General features: G+C 44.7%; 3 protein-coding genes across 3 annotated transcripts in view; 2 read left to right on the plus strand and 1 right to left on the minus strand.

Moving 5' to 3' along the window:
• The window catches only part of LOC117498820 (discs large homolog 1-like protein), a 100,432-nt gene extending 86,147 nt beyond the window's left edge, over positions 1 to 14,285 (plus strand). The window contains 9 exon segments of the mRNA XM_034150965.1: positions 74 to 140; positions 2,075 to 2,174; positions 5,347 to 5,388; positions 8,516 to 8,566; positions 8,661 to 8,762; positions 10,838 to 11,010; positions 11,147 to 11,256; positions 11,470 to 11,561; positions 12,648 to 14,285. Of these exon segments, the coding sequence (XP_034006856.1) occupies positions 74 to 140; positions 2,075 to 2,174; positions 5,347 to 5,388; positions 8,516 to 8,566; positions 8,661 to 8,762; positions 10,838 to 11,010; positions 11,147 to 11,256; positions 11,470 to 11,561; positions 12,648 to 12,754 (844 nt within the window). The 3' untranslated portion in view covers positions 12,755 to 14,285.
• Positions 14,286 to 18,430: 4,145 nt separating this feature from the next.
• On the plus strand, positions 18,431 to 20,532 carry LOC117498821 (tripartite motif-containing protein 16-like). Its single transcript, XM_034150966.1, has one exon. The coding sequence runs from the start codon at positions 18,452 to 18,454 to the stop codon at positions 20,042 to 20,044; it is 1,593 nt and encodes a 530-aa protein (XP_034006857.1). The 5' UTR covers positions 18,431 to 18,451; the 3' UTR covers positions 20,045 to 20,532.
• Positions 20,533 to 23,198: 2,666 nt separating this feature from the next.
• The window catches only part of LOC117498825 (ras GTPase-activating protein nGAP-like), a gene marked incomplete in the record, with an annotated part of 75,364 nt that continues 71,156 nt past the window's right edge, over positions 23,199 to 27,406 (minus strand). The window contains 2 exon segments of the mRNA XM_034150969.1: positions 23,199 to 23,512; positions 27,243 to 27,330. Of these exon segments, the coding sequence (XP_034006860.1) occupies positions 23,345 to 23,512; positions 27,243 to 27,330 (256 nt within the window).

Consider the following 27,406-nt stretch of genomic DNA (forward strand, 5'->3'; position numbering starts at 1 on the left):
CTCCCGAGCTGCCGCGCATTAACCTTCTAAGTTTCTCTTTCAAACTAAACCCTGACTTCCTGTCCGTCCTCAGGGTGGAGAAGAAGGAGCGAGCGAGATTAAAGACGGTGAAGTTCAACGCTAAGTCTCGAGAGCGAGGGGTGAGTTTTCCTCTGACCCTCACCCAATTATTTACACTCCCATGATACCTTGAAGAGAAGACGCCACTTCCTGTTATTCCACAATTTGGGATTAATAAAGTATCTCTGCTCTCTGTGGTGTTCCCTCTCCGTAGTGAGTCCTGTAGGTGTTAGTGCATGTAAATGGTCTGCAGAGGCTAAAATCCCTGGGTGTTTCTCAATGTCGAGGACGCTTCCTTGGTAGGACATGTCCTTCCGAGTCAGCTCCTTCAGAGGCTAGGCAAGAATCCTTCCTGGCATTCGGAGAACGAAGAATGGAACAAGCTAGCAAGTGTGCAGGTGTGCGTCATATGAGAGGCCCCGCCTTACATTTTCCGCCAAAGATTTTGGATCCGTGCGCAAAGCATTGTGGGGATTTTAAGACCGCGGAGGATACACTGGTGCAGCCTTGAAATTTCCCGCAACGAAGGATTCAGTCCTCGGTAGAATTCCAAGGATCCTGGACATTCGGCGGGACTCGATGACGTAGCATCCTTGAAATAGTGGCTCTGAAGGATCCTTCCTTGACATTGAGAAACACCCCTTGTGCTTCTGAGTATTTTACAATAAAACCCACTTTCAAAATAAAAGCCTGTCTGAATTTGAGGGATTATGCCACAGCTGGAAGGCTTTTATTTTGAAACACCTTGGAAGTCTGAAAATCTGAAAATGTAAAGAAATCATAAATAAATAAATCAGTATTTTCACAATAAAACTCACTTCTTCCCGTAGAAGTTTCAAAATAAAACCCTGTCCGAATTTGAGGGATAATGCCACTGCTGGAAGGCTTTTATTTTGAAACGTCTTTGCAGGAAATGTTAAAGTTACATCATCGTAGTTAGAAGAAGAGTATTTTCACAATAAAACTCACTTCCTCCTGTAGATGTTTCAAAATAAAATCCTGTCTGAATCATTCGGAGTCACAAGGTATCATGGGAAATGTGTGTTTCTTCTTCTGTGGTGTCTGATGTAGTTTGTTGTGCATGGTTGTAGTTTTTCAGACTAATGCAGCATGTTGATGTCGGCCATCTTTAAAGGTCCTCCTCTGCAGCGCCTCCCCAGCACCTCTATAAAACAACAACAACAACAACAATAAACAAACACGTGTGGCTTTAACACGCGACGCCTGAACGCCTCGCCCCCCCCCCCTCGCTAACACACTGAGGGGGCGGGGCATGCATGACCCCCCCCCCCGACTCTAAGGAGAGAAACGCTTGACATTGACGTCTGACTGTCTGCTGCTCACCTTCATCCTCCTCCTCTTCCTCACCTTCATCCTCCTCCTCTTCCTCACCTTCATCCTCCTCCTCTTCCTCACCTTCATCCTCCTCCTCTTCCTCCCCCCTGCTGTGTAACATTGCAGTGCAGCATGTGATCTAATGATGTTTTCTACTTCCCTGCTGGAAGGCTTTTATTGTGAAAGATCTGTGCAGGAAATGTTACATTTAGAAGAGTATTTTCAAAATAAAACCCACTTCGTCATGCGGGTGTTTCAAAACAAAAGCCCTCCCTGTAATATGAGCTATAGCCCACTGCTCCAAGGCTTTTATTTTGAAGGATCTGTGCAGGAAATGTTACATGTAGATCCTAATTAGGAAGTAAGAAATAATCAGTGAATAAAAGAGTATTTTCAAAATAAAACCCACTTCCTCCTGCGGGTGTTTCCAAACAAAAGCCCGCTTTTATTGTGAAAAATCAGTGACTAAAAAACGTATTTTCACAATAAAACTTCCTGATTTTAATTTTGTTAATTTGTTTTCTGTGTCGCTATTTAAATTAGCCAGTTAGCGCCACACGATGAGCGTCTCATTCATCCAAACCCACATCCGACCCCCTCTTCTTCCTCTTCCTCCTCTTGTTGTTCCATCACCCCTCTTCCTCCTCCTCCTCCTCCTCCTCTTCCTCTTCCTCCTCAGCAGTCTCTCAATGACAAGCGTAGAAAGAACCTCTTTTCCCGAAAGTTCCCCTTCTACAAGAGCAAAGAGGCGAGCGAGGCGGAGACCAGCGACGTGGACCGTGAGTACCTCGGTGTGCGAGGGGGAGGGGCGTTTATCGTTTAGATCCAACCCAATTTAGATGTAGCCACGCCCACTTCTGCATTTACGAGGCTCTGTGTGACTGCGTCATGGACGTGTAAACCAAAACCACTCTGCCAAGCCATTGTGGGCATTAATGCTATGTAACGCAACTCGTGCTAACTACAACCAAGAGTAGACGTGACATGGACGTAGACCCAACGCTGAAGTGATATCACGTCGACTCCTGGTTGTTGTCTAGTTTCCAGTTTAGTGAACCCTGAAATGTTGAGACCCCAAAGTGTTATGATAGAAATGTAGAGTAGGGTCTGCAGCTCATAGAAACTGCCGGATGCTAACCTGCATGTTGGGACGTTTGCAGAATTAGCATAAGTTGCGTTAAATAGCATTAATGCAGAAAATGGCTTAGCCGATTAGGACAGTTTTGGAGTGTGTTGTGGGGTTATTGAGGATGCTGAATCAATTTCTGACATTTTCAGGATCAAAAATTGCAGTTTTGAGTCACCTTAAACTTTAAAATCGACCCAGAATCCATCAAAATCAGCCCTAGGAACTACAAATATGGCCGCTGTCTGGTTTAAAACTCCCATTTTTGATTCTGAAAATGTCAGAAATGGACTCAGCGAACTCAATAACCCCCAACGACACTCTCAAACTGTCCAGATCAGCCAAGCCATTATTGAACTGTAGTCTGCGTCTGCTAATTAACACAGGGGCAGTTTTAACCAGAAGGAGGCCATATTTGTAGTCTCTGTGGACTGATTCTGACTACAATGAGTAGTGTTGGGACCATCGGATATAGAGATCACAAGATGAACATTATTGTCTCTACTGTGGACAATTTGTTTTCATAATAATAACCAATCTGTGATGATCCGGAGTCCCCTAAATCTTCAAACATCGACCCCTAAATGAATCAATTTATTATATATGTATAAAAATGATACTCATTACTTCAGCGTTGTTGACATGGTTCTCGTTATACGTTCATGACGGCGTCACACAGAAGTGCGTAAGTGCAGAAGTGGGCGTGGTTACATCTAAACTGGGTTGGAAAAACGATAGACGTACGAGGGGGGCGTCGTCTGAGGGACAGGAAGTGAGTTCGTCTGAGGGACAGGAAGCGAGGTCGTCTGAGGGACAGGAAGTGAGGTCAGCTGGTGGCGGCGCTGCAGACGCAACAGGAGGCACGGCTGCTTCAGGGCCGGCTAAAAAAAGCTAAAAAAAGCAAAAAAAAGCAAAGAATGTTTTATTAGAAACATGTATTTCCCCCCTGGAACTTTTTGGTTTGATCCCCCCTCCCTCCTCCTCTTTGGAGCCAAAATGGCCGCCCCGCAGCCCTGTTTCCTGTCGGCCCCCCCCCCCTTCTGTCTCTCTCAGTAACATGTTGTTGTTTTCTCCTCACATCGCTGACCTCAGGACAACAGCGACGACATGATATCCAAAGCCCACAGTAAGTCTGTCTCCAACACATTGTACGTGATAGGCTAAGGGGCGGGACATCTGTAAGCAGGTTGACCAATCACCAAACAAAGCCGGCCAGCTAACCAATCAGAGCAGACTGGGCTCTGGTTTCAGACAGAGGGTGAAAAGAGGAGCTGCAGCACAGGCAGTATGAGAAAAATAAAGAGCTTTTTGAACATTAAAGCATGGAGACATGTAGAGACACTACATACTGATATACACCTGAAACATCAGCAGGAGAGGACGCTTTAAAGTAGAGACACTACATACTGATATACACCTGAACATCAGCAGGAGAGGACTCTTTAAAGTAGAGAACTACATACTGATATACACCTGAACATCAGCAGGAGAGGACTCTTTAAAGTAGAGACACTACATACTGATATACACCTGAACATCAGCAGGAGAGGACTCTTTAAAGTAGAGACACTACATACTGATATACACCTGAACATCAGCAGGAGAGGACTCTTTAAAGTAGAGACACTACATACTGATATACACCTGAACATCAGCAGGAGAGGACTTTAAGTAGAGACACTACATACTGATATACACCTGAACATCAGCAGGAGAGGACGCTTAGAGACACTACATACTGATATACACCTGAACATCAGCAGGAGATGACTCTTTAAAGTAGAGACACTACATACTGATATACACCTGAACATCAGCAGGAGAGGACTCTTTAAAGTAGAGACACTACATACTGATATACACCTGAACATCAGCAGGAGAGGACTCTTTAAAGTAGAGACACTACATACTGATATACACCTGAACATCAGCTGGAGAGGACTCTTTAAAGTAGAGACACTACATACTGATATACAACCTGAACATCAGCTGGAGAGGACTCTTTAAAGTAGAGACACTACATACTGATATACACCTGAACATCAGCTGGAGAGGACTCTTTAAAGTAGAGACACTACATACTGATATACACCTGAACATCAGCAGGAGAGGACTCTTTAAAGTAGAGACACTTTACTCCTATACACCTGAACATCAGCAGGAGAGGACTCTTTAAAGTAGAGACACTACATACTGATATACACCTGAACATCAGCAGGAGAGGACTCTTTAAAGTAGAGACACTACATACTGATATACACCTGAACATCAGCAGGAGAGGACTCTTTAAAGTAGAGACACTACATACTGATATACACCTGAACATCAGCTGGAGAGGACTCTTTAAAGTAGAGACACTACATACTGATATACACCTGAACATCAGCTGGAGAGGACTCTTTAAAGTAGAGACACTACATACTGATATACAACCTGAACATCAGCTGGAGAGGACTCTTTAAAGTAGAGACACTACATACTGATATACACCTGAACATCAGCAGGAGAGGACTCTTTAAAGTAGAGACACTACACACTGATATACACCTGAACATCAGCAGGAGAGTGGAACCTCTCTCCCCTGCTCTGTATCTTAATGTATTATAATAATGTCTATCTACAATGGCCTTTATTTTCCTGGACCCAGGGAGGATGTGAGTTTAGTAAATGTTTCTTATTTAAGATTTATCCTGTGATTATTCTGCCGCTGCTGTCGGACTCAAACGCCTCGATCCGTCTGTTGTTGTGTTTTGTGTCTCGGAGTGCAAAGCATGATGGGAAAACAATGCTCTGACCCGCGTCCTGTGTTTTTTGTTTGTTTGCAGAACACGTGACGTCTAACGCCAGCGACAGTGAGAGTAGCTACCGTAAGTCTCACACTCCTGCTAACTGACCTCTAACTGACCTCTAACTGACCTCTAACTGCTAACTGACCTCTAACCGCTAACTGACCTCTAACCGCTAACTGCTCTCTAAATGCTAACTGACCTTTTACTGCTAACTGCTAACTGACCTTTTACTGCTAACTGCTAACTGACCTTTTACTGCTAACTGACCTTTTACTGCTAACTGACCTCTAACCGCTAACTGCTAACTGACCTTTAACTGCTAACTGACCGCTAACTGCTAACTGACAACTAACTGACCTCTAACCGCTAACTGCTAACTGACCTTTAACTGCTAACTGACCGCTAACTGCTAACTGACAACCAACTGACCTCTAACCGCTAACTGCTCTCTAAATGCTAACTGACCTTTTACTGCTAACTGACCTTTTACTGCTAACTGACCTTTAACTGCTAACTGACCTTTAACTGCTAACTGACCGCTAACTGCTAACTGACCGCTAACTGCTAACTGACCGCTAACTGCTAACTGACCTCTAACCGCTAACTGCTAACTGACCTCTAACTGCTAACTGACCTTTTACTGCGAACTGACCGCTAACTGCTAACTGAACTCTACCCGCTAACTGCTAACTGACCTTCAACTGCTAACTGACATTTTACTGCTAACTGCTAACTGACCACTAACTGCCAACTGCTCTCTAACTGCTAACTGACCTTTTACAGCGAACTTACCGCTAACTGCCGACTGCTCTCTAACTGCTAACTGACCTCTGACCGCTAACTGCTCTCTAACTGCTAACTGACCTCTGACTGCTAACTGCTCTCTAACTGCTAACTGACCTTTAACTGCTAACTGACCTCTAACTGCTAACTGACCTTTAACTGCTAACTGACCTCTGACTGCTAACTGACCTCTGACTGCTAACTGACCTTTAACTGCTAACTGACCTCTGACTGCTAACTGACCTTTAACTGCTAACTGACCTCTGACTGCTAACTGACCTCTGACTGCTAACTGACCTTTAACTGCTAACTGACCTCTAACCGCTAACTGCTCTCTGACTGCTAACTGACCTCTGACTGCTAACTGACCTCTGACTGCTAACTGACCTCTGACTGCTAACTGACCTCTGACTGCTAACTGACCTCTGACTGCTAACTGACCTCTGACTGCTAACTGACCTCTGACTGCTAACTGACCTCTAACCGCTAACTGCTCTCTGACTGCTAACTGACCTCTGACCGCTAACTGACCTCTGACTGCTAACTGACCTCTGACTGCTAACTGACCTCTGACTGCTAACTGACCTCTAACTGCTAACTGACCTTTAACTGCTAACTGACCGCTAACTGCTAACTGACCGCTAACTGCTAACTGACCGCTAACTGCTAACTGACCGCTAACTGCTAACTGACCTCTAACCGCTAACTGCTAACTGACCGCTAACTGCTAACTGACCTTTAACTGCTAACTGACCTCTGACTGCTAACTGACCTTTAACTGCTAACTGACCTCTGACTGCTAACTGACCTCTGACTGCTAACTGACCTCTAACCGCTAACTGCTCTCTGACTGCTAACTGACCTCTGACCGCTAACTGACCTCTGACTGCTAACTGACCTCTGACTGCTAACTGACCTCTGACTGCTAACTGACCTCTAACTGCTAACTGACCTTTAACTGCTAACTGACCGCTAACTGCTAACTGACAACTAACTGACCTCTAACCGCTAACTGCTAACTGACCTTTTACTGCTAACTGACCTTTAACTGCTAACTGACCTTTAACTGCTAACTGACCGCTAACTGCTAACTGACCGCTAACTGCTAACTGACCGCTAACTGCTAACTGACCTCTAACCGCTAACTGCTAACTGACCGCTAACTGCTAACTGACCTTTAACTGCTAACTGACCTCTAACTGCTAACTGACCTTTTACTGCGAACTGACCGCTAACTGCTAACTGAACTCTACCCGCTAACTGCTAACTGACCTTCAACTGCTAACTGACATTTTACTGCTAACTGCTAACTGACCACTAACTGCCAACTGCTCTCTAACTGCTAACTGCTCTCTAACTGCTAACTGACCTTTTACAGCGAACTTACCGCTAACTGCTGACTGCTCTCTAACTGCTAACTGACCTCTAACCGCTAACTGCTCTCTAACTGCTAACTGACCTCTGACTGCTAACTGACCTCTGACTGCTAACTGACCTTTAACTGCTAACTGACCTCTAACTGCTAACTGACCTCTAACCGCTAACTGCTCTCTAACTGCTAACTGACCTCTGACTGCTAACTGACCTTTAACTGCTAACTGACCTCTGACTGCTAACTGACCTCTGACTGCTAACTGACCTTTAACTGCTAACTGACCTCTAACCGCTCTCTGACTGCTAACTGACCTCTGACTGCTAACTGACCTCTGACTGCTAACTGACCTCTGACTGCTAACTGACCTCTGACTGCTAACTGACCTCTGACTGCTAACTGACCTCTGACTGCTAACTGACCTTTAACTGCTAACTGACCTCTAACCGCTAACTGCTCTCTGACTGCTAACTGACCTCTGACCGCTAACTGCTCTCTGACTGCTAACTGACCTCTGACTGCTAACTGCTCTCTGACTGCTAACTGACCTCTGACTGCTAACTGACCTCTGACTGCTAACTGACCTCTGACTGCTAACTGACCTCTGACTGCTAACTGACCTTTAACTGCTAACTGACCTTTAACTGCTAACTGACCTCTAACCGCTAACTGCTCTCTGACTGCTAACTGACATCTAACTGCTAACTGCTCTCTGACTGCTAACTGACCTCTGACTGCTAACTGCTCTCTAACTGCTAACTGACCTTTAACTGCTAACTGCTCTCTAACCGCTAACTGCTAACTGAACACTAGCTTCTAACTTACCTGTAACTGACCTGTAACTGCTAACTTACTGCTAACTAAACACTAACTGACTGCTAACTGCTAACCAACTGCTAACTGAACCCTAGCTGCTAACTGAACTCTAACTGCTAATTTACTGCTAACTGCTAACTGACTGCTAACTGCTAACTAACTGCTAACTGACCTCTAGCTGCTAACTGAACCCTAGCTGCTAACTGAACAGCTAACTGCTATGTGTGTGTGCAGGTGGACAGGAGGAATACGTGCTGTCGTATGAACCCGTGTCTCAGCAGGAAGGTGAGTAAAATATAAATATGTCTTTAAAGCCCTCTGTGATTTCAGGCTGTTTATATAAATGTTGATCTGATGGAGTGATCACTTCCTGTTTCAGTGAACTACACGCGTCCCATCATCATCCTCGGCCCGATGAAGGACCGCATCAACGACGACCTGATCTCAGAGTTCCCCGACAAGTTTGGATCCTGCGTGCCTCGTAAGGAACTGACCTAAAGCTGACATTACTCTGACTATAAACTGATATTAATCTGACCTAAAACTGACATTAATCTGACCTAAAACTGACATTACTCTGACCTGAAATTGATATTAATCTGACCTAAAATTGACATTAATCTGACCTAAAACTGACATTACTCTGACCTGAAACTGATATTAATCTGACCTAAAACTGACATTAATCTGACCTGAAACTGATATTAATCTGACCTAAAATTGACATTAATCTGACCTAAAATTGACATTAATCTGACATAAAACTGACATTAATCTGACCTAAAATTGACATTAATCTGACCTACAGGGTTCTTACGGTCATTAAAAACCTGGAAAAGGCATGGAAATTCAAAATGCAAATTCCAGGCCCTGGAAAAGTTATGGAAAACAATATTTTTCCCAAAGTTTTGGAAAAGTCATGGAAATGTAACTAAAATTGCATCAAATATAATTTATATTTTATCTAATTGCCGAAATAGTAATACTATAATGATAATAAATACTGTATGGCAGGGGTCGGCAACCCCTGGCACGCGTGCCAGCATTGGCATGCGGCACCGTAACCAGTGGCACACTAGGAATAAGTGGAATAAGTGTGCAAAATATTTAAATTGTATTTTCGGATCCTGAACGAGACCGCCGCCAGAGCGCGTCTCCCCGTTACCTGCAGAAGGAAGCCATGCACGCACCGCAGCCCCGCTCTCTTTAACTCCAGGTGACTTTCTGCCGCTTCCTCCGTGGTGCAGGGCTGATTGTTTCACCACAGAGGAAAGCACTTCACAAATTGCAGTACCCATAAGGAGCTTTACAAATGCCACAGTTTTTGCGTGGCTGTGTCTTTAGTTGAAAGCCCAGTGGCGATCTGCTCATCTCTCATTGAAATAATATGCTACAAAGGGGCGGACTGGCCATCTGTGTCTTTCCTGTCGGCTCCCAGACCGTAGTCGAGGAGGGCAGAAGCAACGAGCTTCAGGTTCAATAACCCACTTTAGCTGAAATGACTGGAGAGAGGCGAGCTCTTCTGGGGAGGCCGTTGCATTTATTTAGCTGTTCTTCTGTTTCACAAAATACATCACAGACCTCTGTTTTTCTGCTGCCTCGTTTCACTTCCAGAAACATACACACGCTCGCTCACTGTCGCTCTACCATCCACACACACACATGCACACGCCACACCCCTCTCTCTCTCTCTGAAAGGGGCAGCGATCTCATCTCACTCTGCATGACCCTAATATCATAACATGTGTGTTCTGGAGAATCACAGAACGGACGATCGTCCTTATTATTATGCCGTTTAAACCAGGTTCACACACTGCTTCCCCGCAGCGAGGCCCCCCCGCCCTCCTGTTGATAGTTCATGAGCGTCAAGCTCCTGAACCCCCCCCCCCCCCCCCCGTTGATAATTCTCGATCGTTGGCACGCTGATAACAATTTTTTTTTTTAATGGCACTTCATATCAAAAAGGTTGCCGACCCCTGCTGTATGGTATAGTAATGAAACGTAGAATGGCATTTAACTGACGAGGTATTTTGCTGGTGAGAGATTTCCGTTGCTTTAGATTAGAATGTAGAAGCTAGTAAGCCTATTTGATTTGTTTTAGATAGGCACAACATGTTTCATATGCAGACCTTATTTTCCTGTTCCATGTTAAAATAAACCATTTTCAGTGGTACCGCTGAGAAAGAGTTATGTTTTTGGTCATGGAAAATTAGGTAAAGGTCATGGAAAAGTGTATGAACCCTGGACCTAAAACTGTGTTAAAACTGACATTAAATTGACATTAATCTGACCTAAAACTGACATTAATCTGACTATAACGGGACGGATGAACACGCGTTCTACGTCGCGGATGAACACGCGTTCTACGTCACGGATGAACACGCGTTCTACGTCACGGATGAACACGCGTTCTACGTCACGGATGAACACGCGTTCTACGTCACGGATGAACGCGCGTTCTACGTCACGGATGAACGTGCGTTCTACGTCACGGATGAACAGGCGTTCTACGTCACTAATTTCCATCTGTGGTCAATCTGTTCTCTCTCCTCACAGATACGACGCGGCCGAAGCGAGACTACGAGGTGGACGGCAGGGATTATCACTTCGTGGTTTCCAGAGAGCAGATGGAGAAAGACATCCAGGACCATCGCTTCATCGAGGCCGGCCAGTACAACAACCACCTGTACGGGACCAGCGTGCAGTCGGTGCGCGAGGTGGCCGAGAAGGTACCCTGATATTAAACTGATATTAAGCTGACCTGTTATAAATCTGATCTAAATGTGATCTTAATCTGACTTTAATTGGACGTCTCCGTGCAGAGTCAAAGGTCGCTCTCATGATAACCCTCTCCTCTCTCCTCAGGGTAAACACTGTATCCTGGATGTTTCGGGGAACGCGATAAAGAGACTGCAGCTCGCTCAGCTTCATCCCATCGCCATCTTCATCAAACCCAAAACTGTGGAGAACATCCTGTGAGTGTCACTGAAACATATCGATATCTCTGCGTCTAATGACTGCAGTGAAAAGTACAGATGTGTCTCTGAGATGTAAAGAGTACAAGTATAAGGTAGCAGGAAATGTGAATACTCCAGTATTAGTACCTCTTGAGTCCAGTACATGTACTCAGTGTCAGCAGTACGTGAGTAAACGTACTCAGTATCTCATTGCTTGTGTTTGTCGTGCAGTGAGATGAACAAGCGTCTGACGGAGGATCAGGGCAAGAAGACATTGGACCGAGCCAACAAGCTGGAGCAGGAGTTCACGGAACATTTCACAGGTAAAACACCTGCACACTGTTTACAGTATATTAGCGTATTGAACCGAATATAAGACGGGTTCTATTTCCTAGAAAAAAATCGGAAAAAGAGGCGTTTTATATTCGGGGTCTAGACTTTTCGATGTAATTACACAGTCACAACAGCAGATGGCGCCAAACGAGTGTTCCCCCAGAGAGAGAGTCTTAAAGTGACAGTTCAACATGAGAGAGAGAGATGGAGAGACACAGAGACCAACTCCAACACAGTGGATCAAAAGTTAAAGGGGACCTATCATGCAAAATGCACTTTTGTACGTCTTGTATACATGAATATGTGTCCCCGGTGTTCCAGGGAACTCACCAAGTGTCAGAAAACACAACCCTCTCTATTTTCCTCCATACCCAAATCTCTAAAAAAGGGGCTGCAACGGATCTGATAAAAACTGATCCAGATTTGAACACTGTCCTGACGTCAGGACGGTGGCGCTACGGCTATTGGGCCAACTCCACCAATCAGGAGGAGACAGCCACGGCCATTGCCGTTCGAAAGCGCTGGAGACGCTGTAGTACATATGCCAGGCCAGTAGATGGCGCTGTTCTCACAGAATCAACCCTTGCTAAAACAGGGGTAAAAAAGTGCAAATATGTCCAAAACTGTTTGGTATTTTGAAAAAAAAAAGTATAAATATGCCTCATATAGGTATGGTCCTACACTATATTATTAAAATATAGCATGATAGGTCCACTTTAATAAACAAGAGAGGCGAAGTTACGATTCCAATTTTAAGATAACGGAGATCAACGAAGTCATCAAACAACTGTCGAGCAGCAAATAAATGTGGAGTTACTGAGAGTAACGTTAGAAGATGGAGTTACTGAGAGTAACGTTAGAAGATGGAGTTACTGAGAGTAACGTTAGTAGATGGAGTTACTGAGAGTAACGTTAGTAGATGGAGTTACCGAGAGTAACGTTAGAAGATGCATCCGGAAAGGTTGACAGGAGGGTGTTTGAATACGTGATATAATCAGGCCAATACGGTATATGTGTTATTATATGACTCTGACTGAATCTGTGTCTGTACTAATACACCTGTGTTATTATTGCAGCCGTGGTGCAGGGCGACACTCTGGAGGAGATCTACGACCAGGTGAAGCAGATCATCGAGGAGCAGTCGAGCTCCTTCATCTGGGTCCAGTCCAAGGAGAAGTTGTGAGGCTTTTATTTTGAAAGGAAGAGTCCGCCTGCAGACGGCAGCCCCCCAAAACCCCCCCCCCCCGAAGCCACCAGCGTCTCGTTTCATTTTGTCCCCTTTCGTTGGGTTTCCTGTCCACAGAGCAAAGCACACAGGAAGTACGATGACATCACACTCACGGTACAGATCCTTAATGTTTAAGGCCGGAGGAAGAGGAGGAGGAAGAGGAGGAGGAAGAGGAGTTAGTTTTTGTTTGGTGTGTGTTTTCTCAGGCCGACACAAAAAGCAGAACTTTGCACGTTTGAGCTTTAACAGCATGTCCGTTAATAACGCCGTTTATTTCCCATCAGCCCCTTCTGACGTTTTCTTCTCCTGCATTTCAACGCTTTGTTTTTATTTTACACACACACACACACACACACACACACACACACACACACACACACACACACACACACACACACACACACACACACACACACACACACACACACACACACACACTTCTTTATTTTGATTTTGCTGCTGGCTGCTGCAGGATGTGAGGACGCCGTGCAGAGTTCCTGCTCCGCCACCGGGGGGCGCTGTTTCCCTCGTTCAATCTGGAATACCTGAGGAACAATAATCACTTAAAAGTACAAAGATAGAAAGTATTTTTATAATTATCTCAGAATAAAATACATCAAATAAAAACATTTAATTTACACAAATATATTTTATAAATCAAATAAAACTCTATAATTTAACTTATTTTTTCGTGACTCCAAAAAATAATTCACTAAATTTGTTGAAATAAAGAATTACTTGGAAAATCTAAATCACAAGAAAAACTGTCATTATTGTTAAAAATGTAATAAAAACCAAAAATAAATAAATAATCTCATCTCGTTATAATTATTATTAATCATTTTCTAATTAGTATCCGTTGATTTTAGGAAAAATATCTGATAAATATGACGGGAAAAAAATCCTAATTATTAGAAAATATTATCTCATAATTTTGGAAAGTCATCAATAAAATTCCCGAGAAAAATAATCAATATTCACAAAAATATTTGGGAAAAAAAATGTTTAAATTATAAATAAAACGCACAATTTTTCAAATAATTAAAATACAACTTTCTTGTTTCTCATAATAATAAAATAAAGTTTGGAATATTCTCCGTCTGTTCGTAGCGGCGTGCCGGCAGACGGTTGGCGGTGTGACTCTGATTCTTACATTTGGGTTTTTTTTAATGATTGTTTTCGCGGAGCGGCGCCCCCTAGTGGCGCGAGCTGGAACCTCGTCTGCACACGATGTCGACCCCCAGATGATTTTATTGTAAAATGAGATTTTGACAGATATTTAACCCCTCGGTAAACTGCCTATTTTGTTATAATAAAAGTCTATATTGAACTTTACTTAAGCACTACTACTACGGGAATTATTTTCTTTGCATTGTTAATCATATATGAATAGAAAAGTATAAAGATATTTGAATATATATTTTTTTCTGTTTCTTTGATCACCACCTCCTCTGTCTTTTAATTTTCTTTTTTAAGCATAATAAAAACTTAACAAGAAAACTCTGCTTCTTCTTTAAAGGCGTTGAACCTCACACACACACACCTGCAACACACACACACAACACACACACACACACACACACCAGCAAAACACTCACACACACCTGCAACACACACTCACACACACACCTGCAACACACACACACTCACACACACACCTGCAACACACTCACACACACACCTGCAGCACACACACACTCACACACACACCTGCAACACACTCACACACACCTGCAGCACACACAGACAGACAAAAACACACACCAGCAAAACACACACACACACACAGACTCCTGCAACACACACTCAGACACACACACCTGCAGCACACTCACACACACACACTCACAGACACACACACACCTGCAACATACACTCGCACACAGACACTCACACACCTGCAACATACACTCACACACACACACACACACACACACACACTCACAGACACACACACACACTCAAAGGAAGCCAGGTTTCCATCAGGGTCAAACCCTCGCGCTCCAGGAGGCTGTCAGGTGATCATAGCGTCATAATGATTGTACTTTAGTTTAATTCGACCTCGTTCTGGTACACACAAAGCATTTGAATTAAACTTCACTGCAGAACAACTCAGGGACTTAGACCTGGGGGTACGGGACCCCTAGGGGTACTGGAGGGGAGGCAATTTATTTCCACACAAAACACACATGTTTAAATCAATGTTCATAATCCTGGTGTCCCGCCCCCAGACCTACCAAAGCTGATGAAAGACAAGCTCAAGCATGTCATTAAAAGGCGTTGAGCGTTTTATCCCCACTGCCATCAGACTGCTGAACGCCTGAGCTCGCACGATGTGTTATTGTTTTATCATCAGTGTTCTGTTTCCTGTAGTCATTGGGGGTTTCGGGCAACAGACACCCCTTTTCAGCCCGAGCCATCTCGATGCTCTCCGCTGCCTCCACGTTGTTATTCATGGCTTTTCTCCTGCTCACTCCACACATTTAATTTACACACACATATATTTTATGAATCAAATAAAACTCATAAGATAAGCAGAGGCCGTAGGATTCTTGGGAGGATCCCGTGCTGGTAGATCCAGGCCTTGAATCTTCCGGGGAGCCCAGACCTGTCCACGGTTTTCAACCAGCCCTCCATGTGTCCTTCTGACTGCAGCTAAAGACCTTCCCAAGACTCTTCACTAGTTCTGTGACAGAAGGGATCTGGTCTTCTCCTGCCCTGAATCGGTACTTGTCAATGACCTTCCCTCTTTTCAGCACCAAGGACCAGGACTTAGTTGGTTTGAAACTCATGCGTGCCCATGCCACTAGCTTCTCTAACCCCTGCAGGACCCACCGGGCTCCTGGGACTGATGTTGTCACAGAGAGGTCGTCCATGAAGACTCTGATCGGTGGTTACTCCAGACTTCCTTAGAGGGCCCTCTGCTGACTTAACCAGCATATTCATTGCCAGAGCAAACAGGGTCACTGAGATGGTACACCCGGTGATAATACCCACTTCCAGCTGGTGCCAGTCCGATGTCAGTTGGCCAGAAGAGACCCTCTAGCTCAGGAGTGTCAAACTCAAGGCCCGGGGGCCAAATCCGGCCCGCAACTTCATTTTATGTGGCCCCGCAAGAGCTTGCAAAGAATATATACGTTTATTATACGGTTACATGCCACTTTACAGAAGCAGGTTGCCCATAAACTACATGTCCCACAATGCATCTCATTTTGTGACATGCGCATTGAAGAGACTTGCAATTATTTGCCCTGGACTTCTGCTTTCAGACGTAGTTAATTACTAAGTTATTACCCTATCCGATAATAATCCAATGCGGAGGCAATAATGTAATATAATACATTATTTTATGTATATTATATATTTATATGTAGGCTATAGTTATATAGTTACAACCGGCCCTTTGAGTGCAACCATAATGCTGATGTGGCCCGCGATGAAATTGAGTTTGATACCCCTGCTCTAGCTAATAGTCCAGGATGATGTCCTTTACCTTCTGTGGTATGTGGTGTCTCTCCAGTGCAACCTCAACAAGCTTGTGGGGTATTGATCCATATGCGTTGGTAAGGTCGCACCACAGCACAACCCTTTGCCCTCTCTCGCCTCCATGATGAGCTGTGTCACCACTCCTGTGTGCTCCAGTGATCCCTGTTATGCCTCCTTTCTGTACTGATGTGTCAACGGACTTGTTGCTCAGAAAAAAGGTGGCGAGTCTCTTGGACACCAGACTGAAGAAGATCTTGCTCTCCACGCTCCACGCTTCTCAGATATCTCCTCTTTGGGTATATACACCCCTTCAGCGTATCACCACGACTGTGCGATTGTCGCTCTTCTCCAGATCACCTTTAGGGCCATCCAAAGTCGATGGAGTAGCTTCGGGCACTTCTTATACACCTTGTAGGGTGCTCCACCTCGGCCTGGTGCTGAGCTAGATCTCGCCTTCCTCACAACTTCCTCAACTTCTCTCAGGCAGGGCTTTTTCAGATTGAAACCTGCTGTTGGTTCGGTCGGTGTTATCAATGCTCTCCACAGACCCAGTGGCTGATCTCTCCTGGGGTCACTGTGAGTGCACTGGGGGGGTTGTTAATGTCGTCTCTGGAGCAGGTCAACCGGCCACCCCTCTTTTGGCCAAGGAGCTACTTGGTCAACTTGAAGGGGTTTGCCAGGAACGCCTCTCTCCTTCTTGCCCTCTCTCTCCTTCTTGCCCTCTCTCTCCTTCTTGCCCTCTCTCTCCTTCTTGCCCTCTCTCTCCTTCTTGCCCTCTCCTTCTTCTTCTGTGGTTCTCCGCTCTCCGCAGGGTAAGGAGCCTCTTCCTGAGCACTAAACCGGCCCTCTGGACTTCTCCTGCCTCCTCGTACTGCCTCCTGAGCATCTTGAGTTCTTCCCTGAGTTGCTGGATTTGCCTTGCTCGGTTGTTCGGAGCATACGCCGGTGGTGCGGGCTTGACTTCCTGTACTCCAAATCGCTCAGCTGCGATGTTTACGATGATGGTAGCCATCGTTTTCAGCCGTCAGTCCACATCCCCCTCGGCAGTCCCTTCCAGGATGCAATCTACGTCTTCATCCAACTGCTGCCGCTCTGCTCTGCTCGTGGGTTTGGGCCCGAGGAGCGCAGGCTGCTGCTGTTACTGGCTCTGGGTGGTCTGCGGATTGCAACGACACGGTAGCTGTGCAATGGAAAACACAACTCAAGCTAGAAGTCAGAATCAGTTTTATTACCAAGTAGGTTTACACATACGAGGAATTAGCTGTGGTTTCTGTGGTGCATACAGAGACACAGAAAGAAGAATACGTAGCAAAACAAATAAAAATAGGACTGTTATAACAAATGAACCGTTTATGAAAACACTTTAGACTGTATTTAAAGTGGAGAGCTGTGCTGATTTAAACAAGGTAGTGTGAGAGTTGCAACATGTGCTGGATTTACACTTTGATTTTGTTCGCATGAAGAGACCAATTGTTATAAAGAGCACTTGACCTCGTGTCTCCCATCACCTAAAACCCCTGACTATACTCTCAACTCCGGGTTTACATTCTTTAATCACGTAATGTACGGTGATGCAAAGCGACACCATATTTGTAGTTTCTTTTTGCTATACATAGTATTTATACATTTCCCGGAACAAATCTTCATCTCCAGAACGGTTGGGAACGACTGCCTCAGAGGTTCCCCTCCTCAAAGCTGAGTGAGCGATCTGTTGTCAAGGCGTTAAACACTCAACAAAGTTCAGCTCCTCTTCCAAGAATGTACAGTCTGCACATCATATAACACACCTGACCTTTGACCCTTGCAGCGCACACGGAAATAAGATAAGATCATGTCCATAAGACACGCCACAATAATGTAATACATGCAATAAACCCAGGGAATGCCACAGACTAAACACAGACCCTGGATCAAATGACTACTTCCCAACGCTGTCCTTCATTCATGACGGATTTCTAAATATGAAGCAGATGTTTTTGTTGTTTTTTTACAAGTCCAACAACTCTTCTGCGGCTGGTCAGCTGACGGTCAAAGGTCCACTTCTCTAATCGTGTGTTGTAAAGTTCAGATAACACACCCTGCCTCTCGTAAAGCTCAGCTGATCCTCAGAGCTCACACTGATCTGTTCAGAGAAAAGGAAACGTCTGACTAACGCTCGGAGGAGAAATGGCTCAGAAAGGAGTTCAGCTGGACCGGGAAATCTTCTGTTGTCCCATCTGTCTGGATCTACTGAAGCACCCGGTGACTATCCCCTGTGGACACAGCTACTGCATGGACTGTATTAAACACCACTGGGATAGAGAGCTAATCCACGGCTGCCCTCAGTGTAGAAAGAGCTTCACACCGAGGCCTGTCCTGCTGAAAAACACCATGTTAGCAGCTTTAGTGGAGGAGCTGAAGAAGACTGGACTCCAAGAAGCTCCTGCTGATCACTGCTATGCTGGAGCTGAAGATGTGTCCTGTGATGTCTGCACTGGGAGGAAACTGAGAGCCTTCAGGTCCTGTCTGCAGTGTGTGGCCTCTTACTGTGAGACACACCTCCAGCCTCACTTTGAATCAGCTGCATTACAGAAACACAAGCTGGTGGAGCCCTCCAAGAAGCTCAGAGAGAACGTGTGCTCTCGTCACGACGAGGTGATGAAGATGTTCTGCCGCACTGATCAGCAGTCCATCTGTTACCTCTGCTCTTTGGACGAACACAAAGGCCACGACACAGTGTCAGCTGCAGCAGAGAGGACTGAGAGGGAGAGAGAGCTGGAGGGGAGTCGACTCAACATCCAGCAGAGAATCCAGGACAGAGAGAAGGAGGTGAAGCTGCTTCAGCAGGAGGTGGAGGCCGTCAATGGCTCTGCTGATAAAGCAGTGGAGGACACTGAGAAGATGTTCACTGAGCTGATCCGTCTCATGGAGAAGAGAAGCTCTGATGTGAAGCAGCAGGTCAGATCCCAGCAGAAGAGAGAAGTGAGTCGAGTCAAAGAGCTTCAGGAGAAGCTGGAGCAGGAGATCTCTGAGCTGAAGAGGAGAGACGCTGAGCTGAAGCTGCTCTCTCACACAGAGGATCACAACCAGTTTCTGCACAGCTACCCCTCACTGCCAGCCCTCAGTGAAGCTACACACTCCTCCAGCATCAACATCCGTCCTCTGAGACACTTCGAGGACGTGACAGCAGCCGTGTCAGATCTAAGAGATAAACTACAGGACGTCCTGGGGGACAACTGGACCAACATCTCACTGAATGTGAGTCAAGTGGGTGTTTTACGGCCACCACCAAAGCCCAGGACCAGACGTAGATTCTTAAAATATTCAAGGGAAAACTGTCTGGATCCAAACACAGCAAACACACAGCTGTTGTTATCTGAGGGGAACAGAAAAGTTACATTAACGAAAGAAACACAGCCCTATCCCAGTCACCCAGACAGATCCACTGCATGGCCTCAGGTCCTGAGCAGAGAGAGTCTGACTGGTCGTGACAGGGCCGCCCCTCCCACGCAGATCACGCAGACTGCGTGGGGCTTCACCTCGCGGAGGGGGCCTCATGTTGCGGAGAGAGCCTCAACTGAGGACACCTTGAGCTCATTCGGCGCATTTAGGGTGAATCAGGCTCGCCGCTGCAAGGCTCCACTAGCACAAAAATGTGTCCCCGGTGTGTCAGGAGACTCACACAGTGCTGGAAATACAAACCTCTCTCTTTTCCTCCATACCCACTACCCACATCTCTGGAAAGGGGAAACAACGGGGGGGAGGGGGGGGCGCTCGTGAACTGTCAACGGAGTGGTGAAGAGCTCGACGCTCGTGAAATGTCAACAGGAGGACGGGGGGAGCCTCGCAGTGTATGGACCTCTTTCACCTGTCAGTGCAACTTACATGATGCCGTTTAAACAAATTTAAATAATTGGTTTAAACGGCATCACAATAATGACGATCGTCCGTTCTGTGATCCTCCAGAACACACATGGCCAGTCCGCCCCTGTGTAGCATATTATTTTCGATGAGAGATGAGCAGATCGCCACTGGGCTTTCAACTGAAGACACAACCACATAATAACTGCGGCATCTGTACAGCTCCTTATGGGTAGCCTACTGCGATTTGTGAATTGTGGGCGCGCTCCGGCAGCACCCTGATCGTTTCACCACGGAGGAAAGCAGCAGAAAGTCGCCTGGAGTTAAAGAGAGCAGGGCTGCGTTGCGTGCATGGCTTCCTTCTGCAGGTAACGGGGAGACGCGCTCTGTCTCGTTCAGGATCCGAAAATAAATGTTTTATATTTTGCACACTTATTCCCAGTGTGCCAGTGGTTACGGTGTCGGGAACCCCTGGCAGGCACGTGTGCCAGGGGTTGCCGACACCTGCGCTAGAATGATCTGTTTGGTATTTTGAGCAAAACACTTCATAGACATGTTTCTATATCTGAGAACTATAATATATGCCTACAAATAGAATAATAGAAGACTTTTAATCATGAACGCAATAACCTGCATGGAGTTTGTGTTAATGAGATATTTGGGTGGATTTCTGCTGATTATTTCCTGTGCATATTGAATGACTTGATTTCCAAATATTGTATGTAACTTCTAGCACCTAATTGTTCTGTATATTCTTTAATTCTTAACATTCACAAATACAGTGCCTTTATTCTGTTGGAGTTTATGCAAATATGTATATCTCAAATAGTGTAATTTTATTCAAATTAACATTATGAGATGGAGTGGAGAGGAGGACTTTATTAGTCAATTATAAAAAAATATATATATGTGTGTTGGAAAATATGAAATAGTGTGTTTCAAAATGTTAGGCTGTGTTTCCCTCTGTGATCCTGATGGTGGTGATGGTGGTGATGGTGGTGATGGTGGTGATGGTGTGTGTTCTTGTATTAAACTCTATGGATCTGATCTTTTAAAGGTGTCTTGCTCTGATGTGTTTGGGACTGTGCTGGATAAAGTCTTTCATAAATATAACAAGTCATCGTATAGTATGTAGAAAATGTCATGAAATCACTGATGGTATAGTATGTCGAAAAATATGGAAAAATATATAGTATATCATGTTGAAATATTAAAAATGTAAAAGTATAGTATCAATAAAAAAGTTGTCAGAAAATATCTTTTAATTCATAGTTAAAATTTGTTGAAAAAACCTTTATTAAAAAGAGTTATGGTATAGTTTGTCAAAAAAGCCAAAGTATCACTTGCCGAAAAATGTGTTAAAAGTTGTAGAATAGTATATTAAAACACTCATGGTATAGTGTGACAGAAATATGGAAAAAGTCATAGTATGGTACGTTGAAAATATCATTAAAAAGGTAAATGTATGTTAAGTTTAAAATATGAAAGAAGTGGTAGTATAGTGTATTTAAAATGTCATGAGAAAAGTGAACGATCTGTTTGGTGTTTGAGCCACTTCAGTATCTCAGACCTGTGATATAGAGTTGATGAAGAGGAGAATGACCTTTAATTGACTGACAGATTTAATTGCATATTTGCTGTTAACACACTCATGGTTTAGCTACTGGGATATAGTGTTTATCAGTGGCGAGCCGTGAGCTTTATACCTAGGCCCTCTGACCCCCACCAATTCCCTCGAAAAAAAGGAAAAAAAAGAGTTATTACGTCACAGCGTATACTTCAGCGGAATATCAAAACAACGGCCCAGGGTGCAAAACGCATCAATGACAGCGACCCTCTACCACACAAAACAACACCTGTGAACCCCATTTGTGTTCTTTGACATTGAAAATGATATTGCATTGTGTTTGTTACTTTCGTTGCAGTTGTATGTCTTAAGTGTAATTTGGCATGCTTTTATTTTGAAGGCGAGTTCACGCTGTTGACAGGAAGTTGTTATTGCTATGGAAACAAGAAAAGTTTCACAGCGGGCGGAACTTGTCATAAAGTCCGCGATAATAAAACCCACCCATTTAGAGGGAAGATATGATTGGTCAATTGTACTGTCATTTGACATTACTCTCTCGTTCAGTTACTATAGCGGGCCCTCTGTGAATCGCAGAGAGGGCCAGACGAGCTTCTTTCATGTAACCCTTCACGTTCAACAGAGACTGAACAGGCAGATTCGAAGGATTTTTTTCTTTGGAAATGTTATTTTAAATACAATTAAATCAAGTTTTTTTTCGGTAAAACTAATGAACAATATAACAAAAATAATATTAAAAAAATATATATTTAAAAAAAAATATATTTTTTTTTAAATGTTTTTAAATATTATTTTTTAGAATATCTTAGATATCAGAGGGCCCTGACGGCTCGCCACTGTTTAATCTATACCCAAATCATCTTATTTTAAAAGTCTTTCCTAAGTATTGTGTGTAAAGTACATTTTGTATCTTTTGTTAAAATATTGGTTGTAAAATCAATTAATTACACATCAGTAATTAAGAAAGCTGCGCCACAAAGACACATTTATTACATATTGAATATTGGTGAGTTAGCGCGGAGGTCTTCAACGTTAACACATCTAAAGACGCTCCTATATGATATTTATGTAATGTTTAATATTTCCCGTGGACAGACATGAGAACACACACTCACACTTTCAGGCTTTTATTGTGAAGGAGTGACAGCAGGCAGGGTGTGATCCTACAGGAGTCGGTTCAGTAGCAACAAGGAGACAAGTGGAGGAATAAATTAAAACCCAAAACTCCTCGGGTAATAAAAAAAAAAAAAAAAACTCCACAAAATCAAAAACCAGAAAATATTCAAATAAAAACTAATTTAAAAAAGTCAGTTACAAAACTGGAGTGCGTTTATAGATTTTGGTTTTGTTCCTTCCTCTCTGTGCTTCTGACACACACACACACACACACACACACACACACACACACACACACACACACACACACACACACACACACACACACACACCACACACACACACACACACACACACACACACACACACACACACACACACACACACACACACACACACACACACACACCCACACACACACCCTTCAGTATTTACACACATATTTATAGATTCCGTCTCTACTCTTGTTTTAAGAGTCTAAGCCCCGCCTCTTGCCGCCCGCCCGCCCTCTCGGCCAATCAGCAGCTGCTGTTCTTGAACTCGCCGGTCTCAGTGATTGACAGCTTGGTGGGGTTGCTAGGCGACAGGCCGTTGTGGATGCTAGGTGTGTTGTAGCGCTCCTTCACCTGCGTCAGCGCCGCCATCAGACGGGAGTTCGCCGCGTCCAGGGAGTCGATCCGCCGCTCCTGATTGGACAGAGATGGAAAAAAAAAAGGGGGGGGCGGGACAATAAGTTAGATTGACAGCTGTGTGATCCAGTGACTGTCGGGGCGAAAACACATCGCAGCACAAAGTGAGACATTTAAAGTTTAATTCAAAGAGTTTAAATTCCTCTGAGGTCTGAAAAAAGACGAATTTGATTATTAAAAAATATATATAACAATAATACAAATTAAACACATTTCTTTTTTATCTAGACACCTTTAACTTTTGTTTTAAATTAGGTTCAGTTTGACGGAGAGGAAGGTTGAGATGTGTTTCCGAGGCCAACATAATCAGAGAGTGGCAGCAGGAAATAAACAACAACAACAACAGCCCAAAAAACTCAAAGAGAAAAAGTGAGAGTTAGGCTCAGAAAGTGAAAGGGCATCTCTGCGTCCACACGACCTCCTGGTTACAGAATCCATTAATATGAGTGGTGAGGGGGAGGGGCTTCAGCCAAACAGAAATCAACAAATCAGAGCGCCGAGCACCAGAAACAGTCAATGTGAGAGTTTAACCTGGAGCTGCTTCAAAGACCTATTTCAGCATTATGAGTCCTGAAACCCTGACATGACATCACTTCCTGTCCCCTGGTCTGGAGGTCAATGGTTGTCTGAATGTGTTTTTGGTTGTTAGCTTGATATAAGGTCTGTGGTTAACACAAGGTGAAGAGATGTTTGTTCTACGACATCAAATACGTCAGTAAATACCCCACTGGTGGATTTAACAGGTTGCTAACAAGTGTCTAAATGAGACGACTAAATGTCATCAAGCCCAACATTAGCCGCCTTTAGCTTAGCCGTGGTGACGTGAAGTCATGTGATCGTGCTGTAGTTCCTTTATAGCCCAACATTAGCCACCTTTAGCTTAGCGGTGGTGACGTGAAGTCATGTGATCGTGCTGTAGTTCCTTTATAGCCCAACATTAGCCACCTTTAGCTTAGCGGTGGTGACGTGAAGTCATGTGATCGTGCTGTAGTTCCTTTATAGCCCAACATTAGCCGCCTTTAGCTTAGCGGTGGTGACGTGAAGTCATGTGACCTTGCTGTAGTTCCTTTATAGCCCAACATTAGCCACCTTTAGCTTAGCGGTGGTGACGTGAAGTCATGTGACCTTGCTGTAGTTCCTTTATAGCCCAACATTAGCCGCCTTTAGCTTAGCGGTGGTGACGTGAAGTTATGTGACCTTGCTGTAGTTCCTTTATAGCCCAACATTAGCCACCTTTAGCTTAGCGGTGGTGACGTGAAGTCATGTGACCTTGCTGTAGTTCCTTTATAGCCCAACATTAGCCACCTTTAGCTTAGCGGTGGTGACGTGAAGTCATGTGACCGTGCTGTAGTTCCTTTATAGCCCAACATTAGCCTCCTTTAGCTTAGCGGTGGTGACATGAAGTCATGTGACCGTGCTGTAGTTCCTTTATAGCGCAACATTAGCCTCCTTTAGCTTAGCGGTGGTGACGTGAAGTCATGTGACCGTGCTGTACTTCCTTTATAGCCCAACATTAGCCTCCTTTAGCTTAGCGGTGGTGACGTGAAGTCATGTGACCGTGCTGTAGTTCCTATATAGCCCAACATTAGCCGCCTTTAGCTTAGCGGTGGTGACGTGAAGTCATGTGACCGTGCTGTAGTTCCTATATAGCCCAACATTAGCCGCCTTTAGCTTAGCGGTGGTGACGTGAAGTCATGTGACCGTGCTGTAGTTCCTTTATAGCCCAACATTAGCCTCCTTTAGCTTAGCGGTGGTGACGTGAAGTCATGTGACCGTGCTGTAGTTCCTTTATAGCCCAACATTAGCCTCCTTTAGCTTAGCAGTGGTCACGTGAAGTCATGTGACCGTGCTGTAGTTCCTTTATAGCCCAACATTAGCCACCTTTAGCTTAGCGGTGGTGACGTGAAGTCATGTGACCGTGCTGTAGTTCCTTTATAGGTTCAAGGTTCAAGGTTCTTTATTGTCAATCTGACATAGCTACAGAGTAATTATGCAGTTGAAAATCTTATGTCACAGGCTTCTCCAACAATGCAACATAATAACATAACATAATAACAATAAGAGCAAGAGCAATACAAAAATAATAATAGTTATAAAAATGAAATAAAGTTATGATGTGGAATAGTGCAGTATGAGTCTATATACAAGTTATTGGAATGATATATATATATTAGGTATTAGATACATACTACTGAGTAGCAGTTGAATGTTTGAAGTTGTTTCAACAGTTCAATTTTTTAACAGTCTCACTGCCCGCGGGAAGAAACTGTCTCCGAATCTTCTTGTCCTTGCCCGGATGCTGCGGTAACGTCTGCCAGACGGCAACAGAAAGAACAGTTTGTGGCTGGGGTGATGGGGGTCTTTGATAATCCGTAGTGATTTCTTCCTGAGCCGCTGGGAGTAAAGGTCCTCCATGGATGGCAGCTCCGTCCTGGTGATGTGCTGTGCAGTTTTCACCACCCTCTGTAAAGCCTTACGATCGAGGTCGGTGCAGCTGCCGTACCAGGCCGTCATGCTGCCAGTGAGGATACTCTCTATCGTGCACCTGTAGAAGTTGCAGAGTATCCTGGAATCCATTTTGAACCTCCTCAGCCTGCGGAGGAAGAAGAGCCGCTGTCGAGCTTTCTTGGTGATGGTGGTGGTGTGAAGAGACCATGTCAGGTCCTCAGTGATGTGGACCCCAAGGAACCTGAAGCTTTTGACTCTCTCCACCGTAGTCCCATTGATGGCGATGGGGGCGTGTCCCTCTCCCTGCTGCTTCCTGTAGTCCACAATCAGCTCCTTTGTTTTGCTGATGTTGAGATGGAGGTTGTTCTCCTGGCACCAAGATGTCAGGTTTTCGACCTCCTCTCTGTACGCCGTCTCGTCATCGTCTGTGATCTGGCCGATGACGGTCGTGTCATCAGCAAACTTCACGATGGTGTTGGAGCTGTGTGTGGCCACGCAGTCGTGGGTGAACAGGGAGTAGAGGAGAGGGCTGAGCACGCAGCCTTGAGGGGCACCGGTGTTTAGAATCAGGGTGGAGGATGTGATGTGATGTGATGTTTCCCACCCGCACTGCATGTTATAGCCCAACATTAGCCTCCTTTAGCTTAGCGGTGGTGACGTGAAGTCATGTGACCGTGCTGTAGTTCCTTTATAGCCCAACATTAGCCGCCTTTAGCTTAGCGGTGGTGAGGTGAAGTCATGTGACCGTGCTGTAGTTCCTATATAGCCCAACATTAGCCGCCTTTAGCTTAGCGGTGGTGACGTGAAGTCATGTGACCGTGCTGTAGTTCCTTTATAGCCCAACATTAGCCTCCTTTAGCTTAGCGGTGGTGACGTGAAGTCATGTGACCGTGCTGTAGTTCCTTTATAGCCCAACATTAGCCTCCTTTAGCTTAGCGGTGGTGACGTGACGTTCTAAAATGTGTTTTATTCACCTGTTGTTTTACACTGCTTAAAGTTTATCTGATATGATGCTAGGTAATAAAGGTATCTGCTCTGTGATTGGCTGCTCAGGTGAGGGCGCTCTGAAAACAGCGTGAGGGGGTGGGGAGGGGGGGGGGGGGGGGGGGGCGGGGGCCGGGCTTCAGTCACTACTTGCCTGATTGGTTAATCTCACATCCATTACTGACCTGGAATCAGTGAAGAGACGATGAGAGAACAAGAACTAAAAACTATTTCCTGTACAGTTTCAGATCATATTAAGAACACGGTTTCATGTCTCAGAGGATATGTCCTGTACCTGGGCGTCGATGATTTTCTGTTTTGCTTCGATCACCGCCTGCATCTCTGCATGGTCCCGCTTCAACTCCTCCTCCACCGCCATCAGTCTGAAAAAAATAATATTTAGGAAACAAATATTCCCACACGGTCTTCACAACGTTTCAGAACATTTTATAATAAATA

The sequence above is a fragment of the Trematomus bernacchii genome, unplaced genomic scaffold, assembly GCF_902827165.1.
Source record: "Trematomus bernacchii unplaced genomic scaffold, fTreBer1.1, whole genome shotgun sequence".
Classification (NCBI taxonomy): domain Eukaryota; kingdom Metazoa; phylum Chordata; class Actinopteri; order Perciformes; family Nototheniidae; genus Trematomus; species Trematomus bernacchii.

Excerpts from the sequence above, each read along its gene's own strand:
- LOC117498821 (XM_034150966.1), top strand. The coding sequence starts at position 18,452 with ATGGCTCAGAAAGGAGTTCAGCTGGACCGGGAAATCTTCTGTTGTCCC.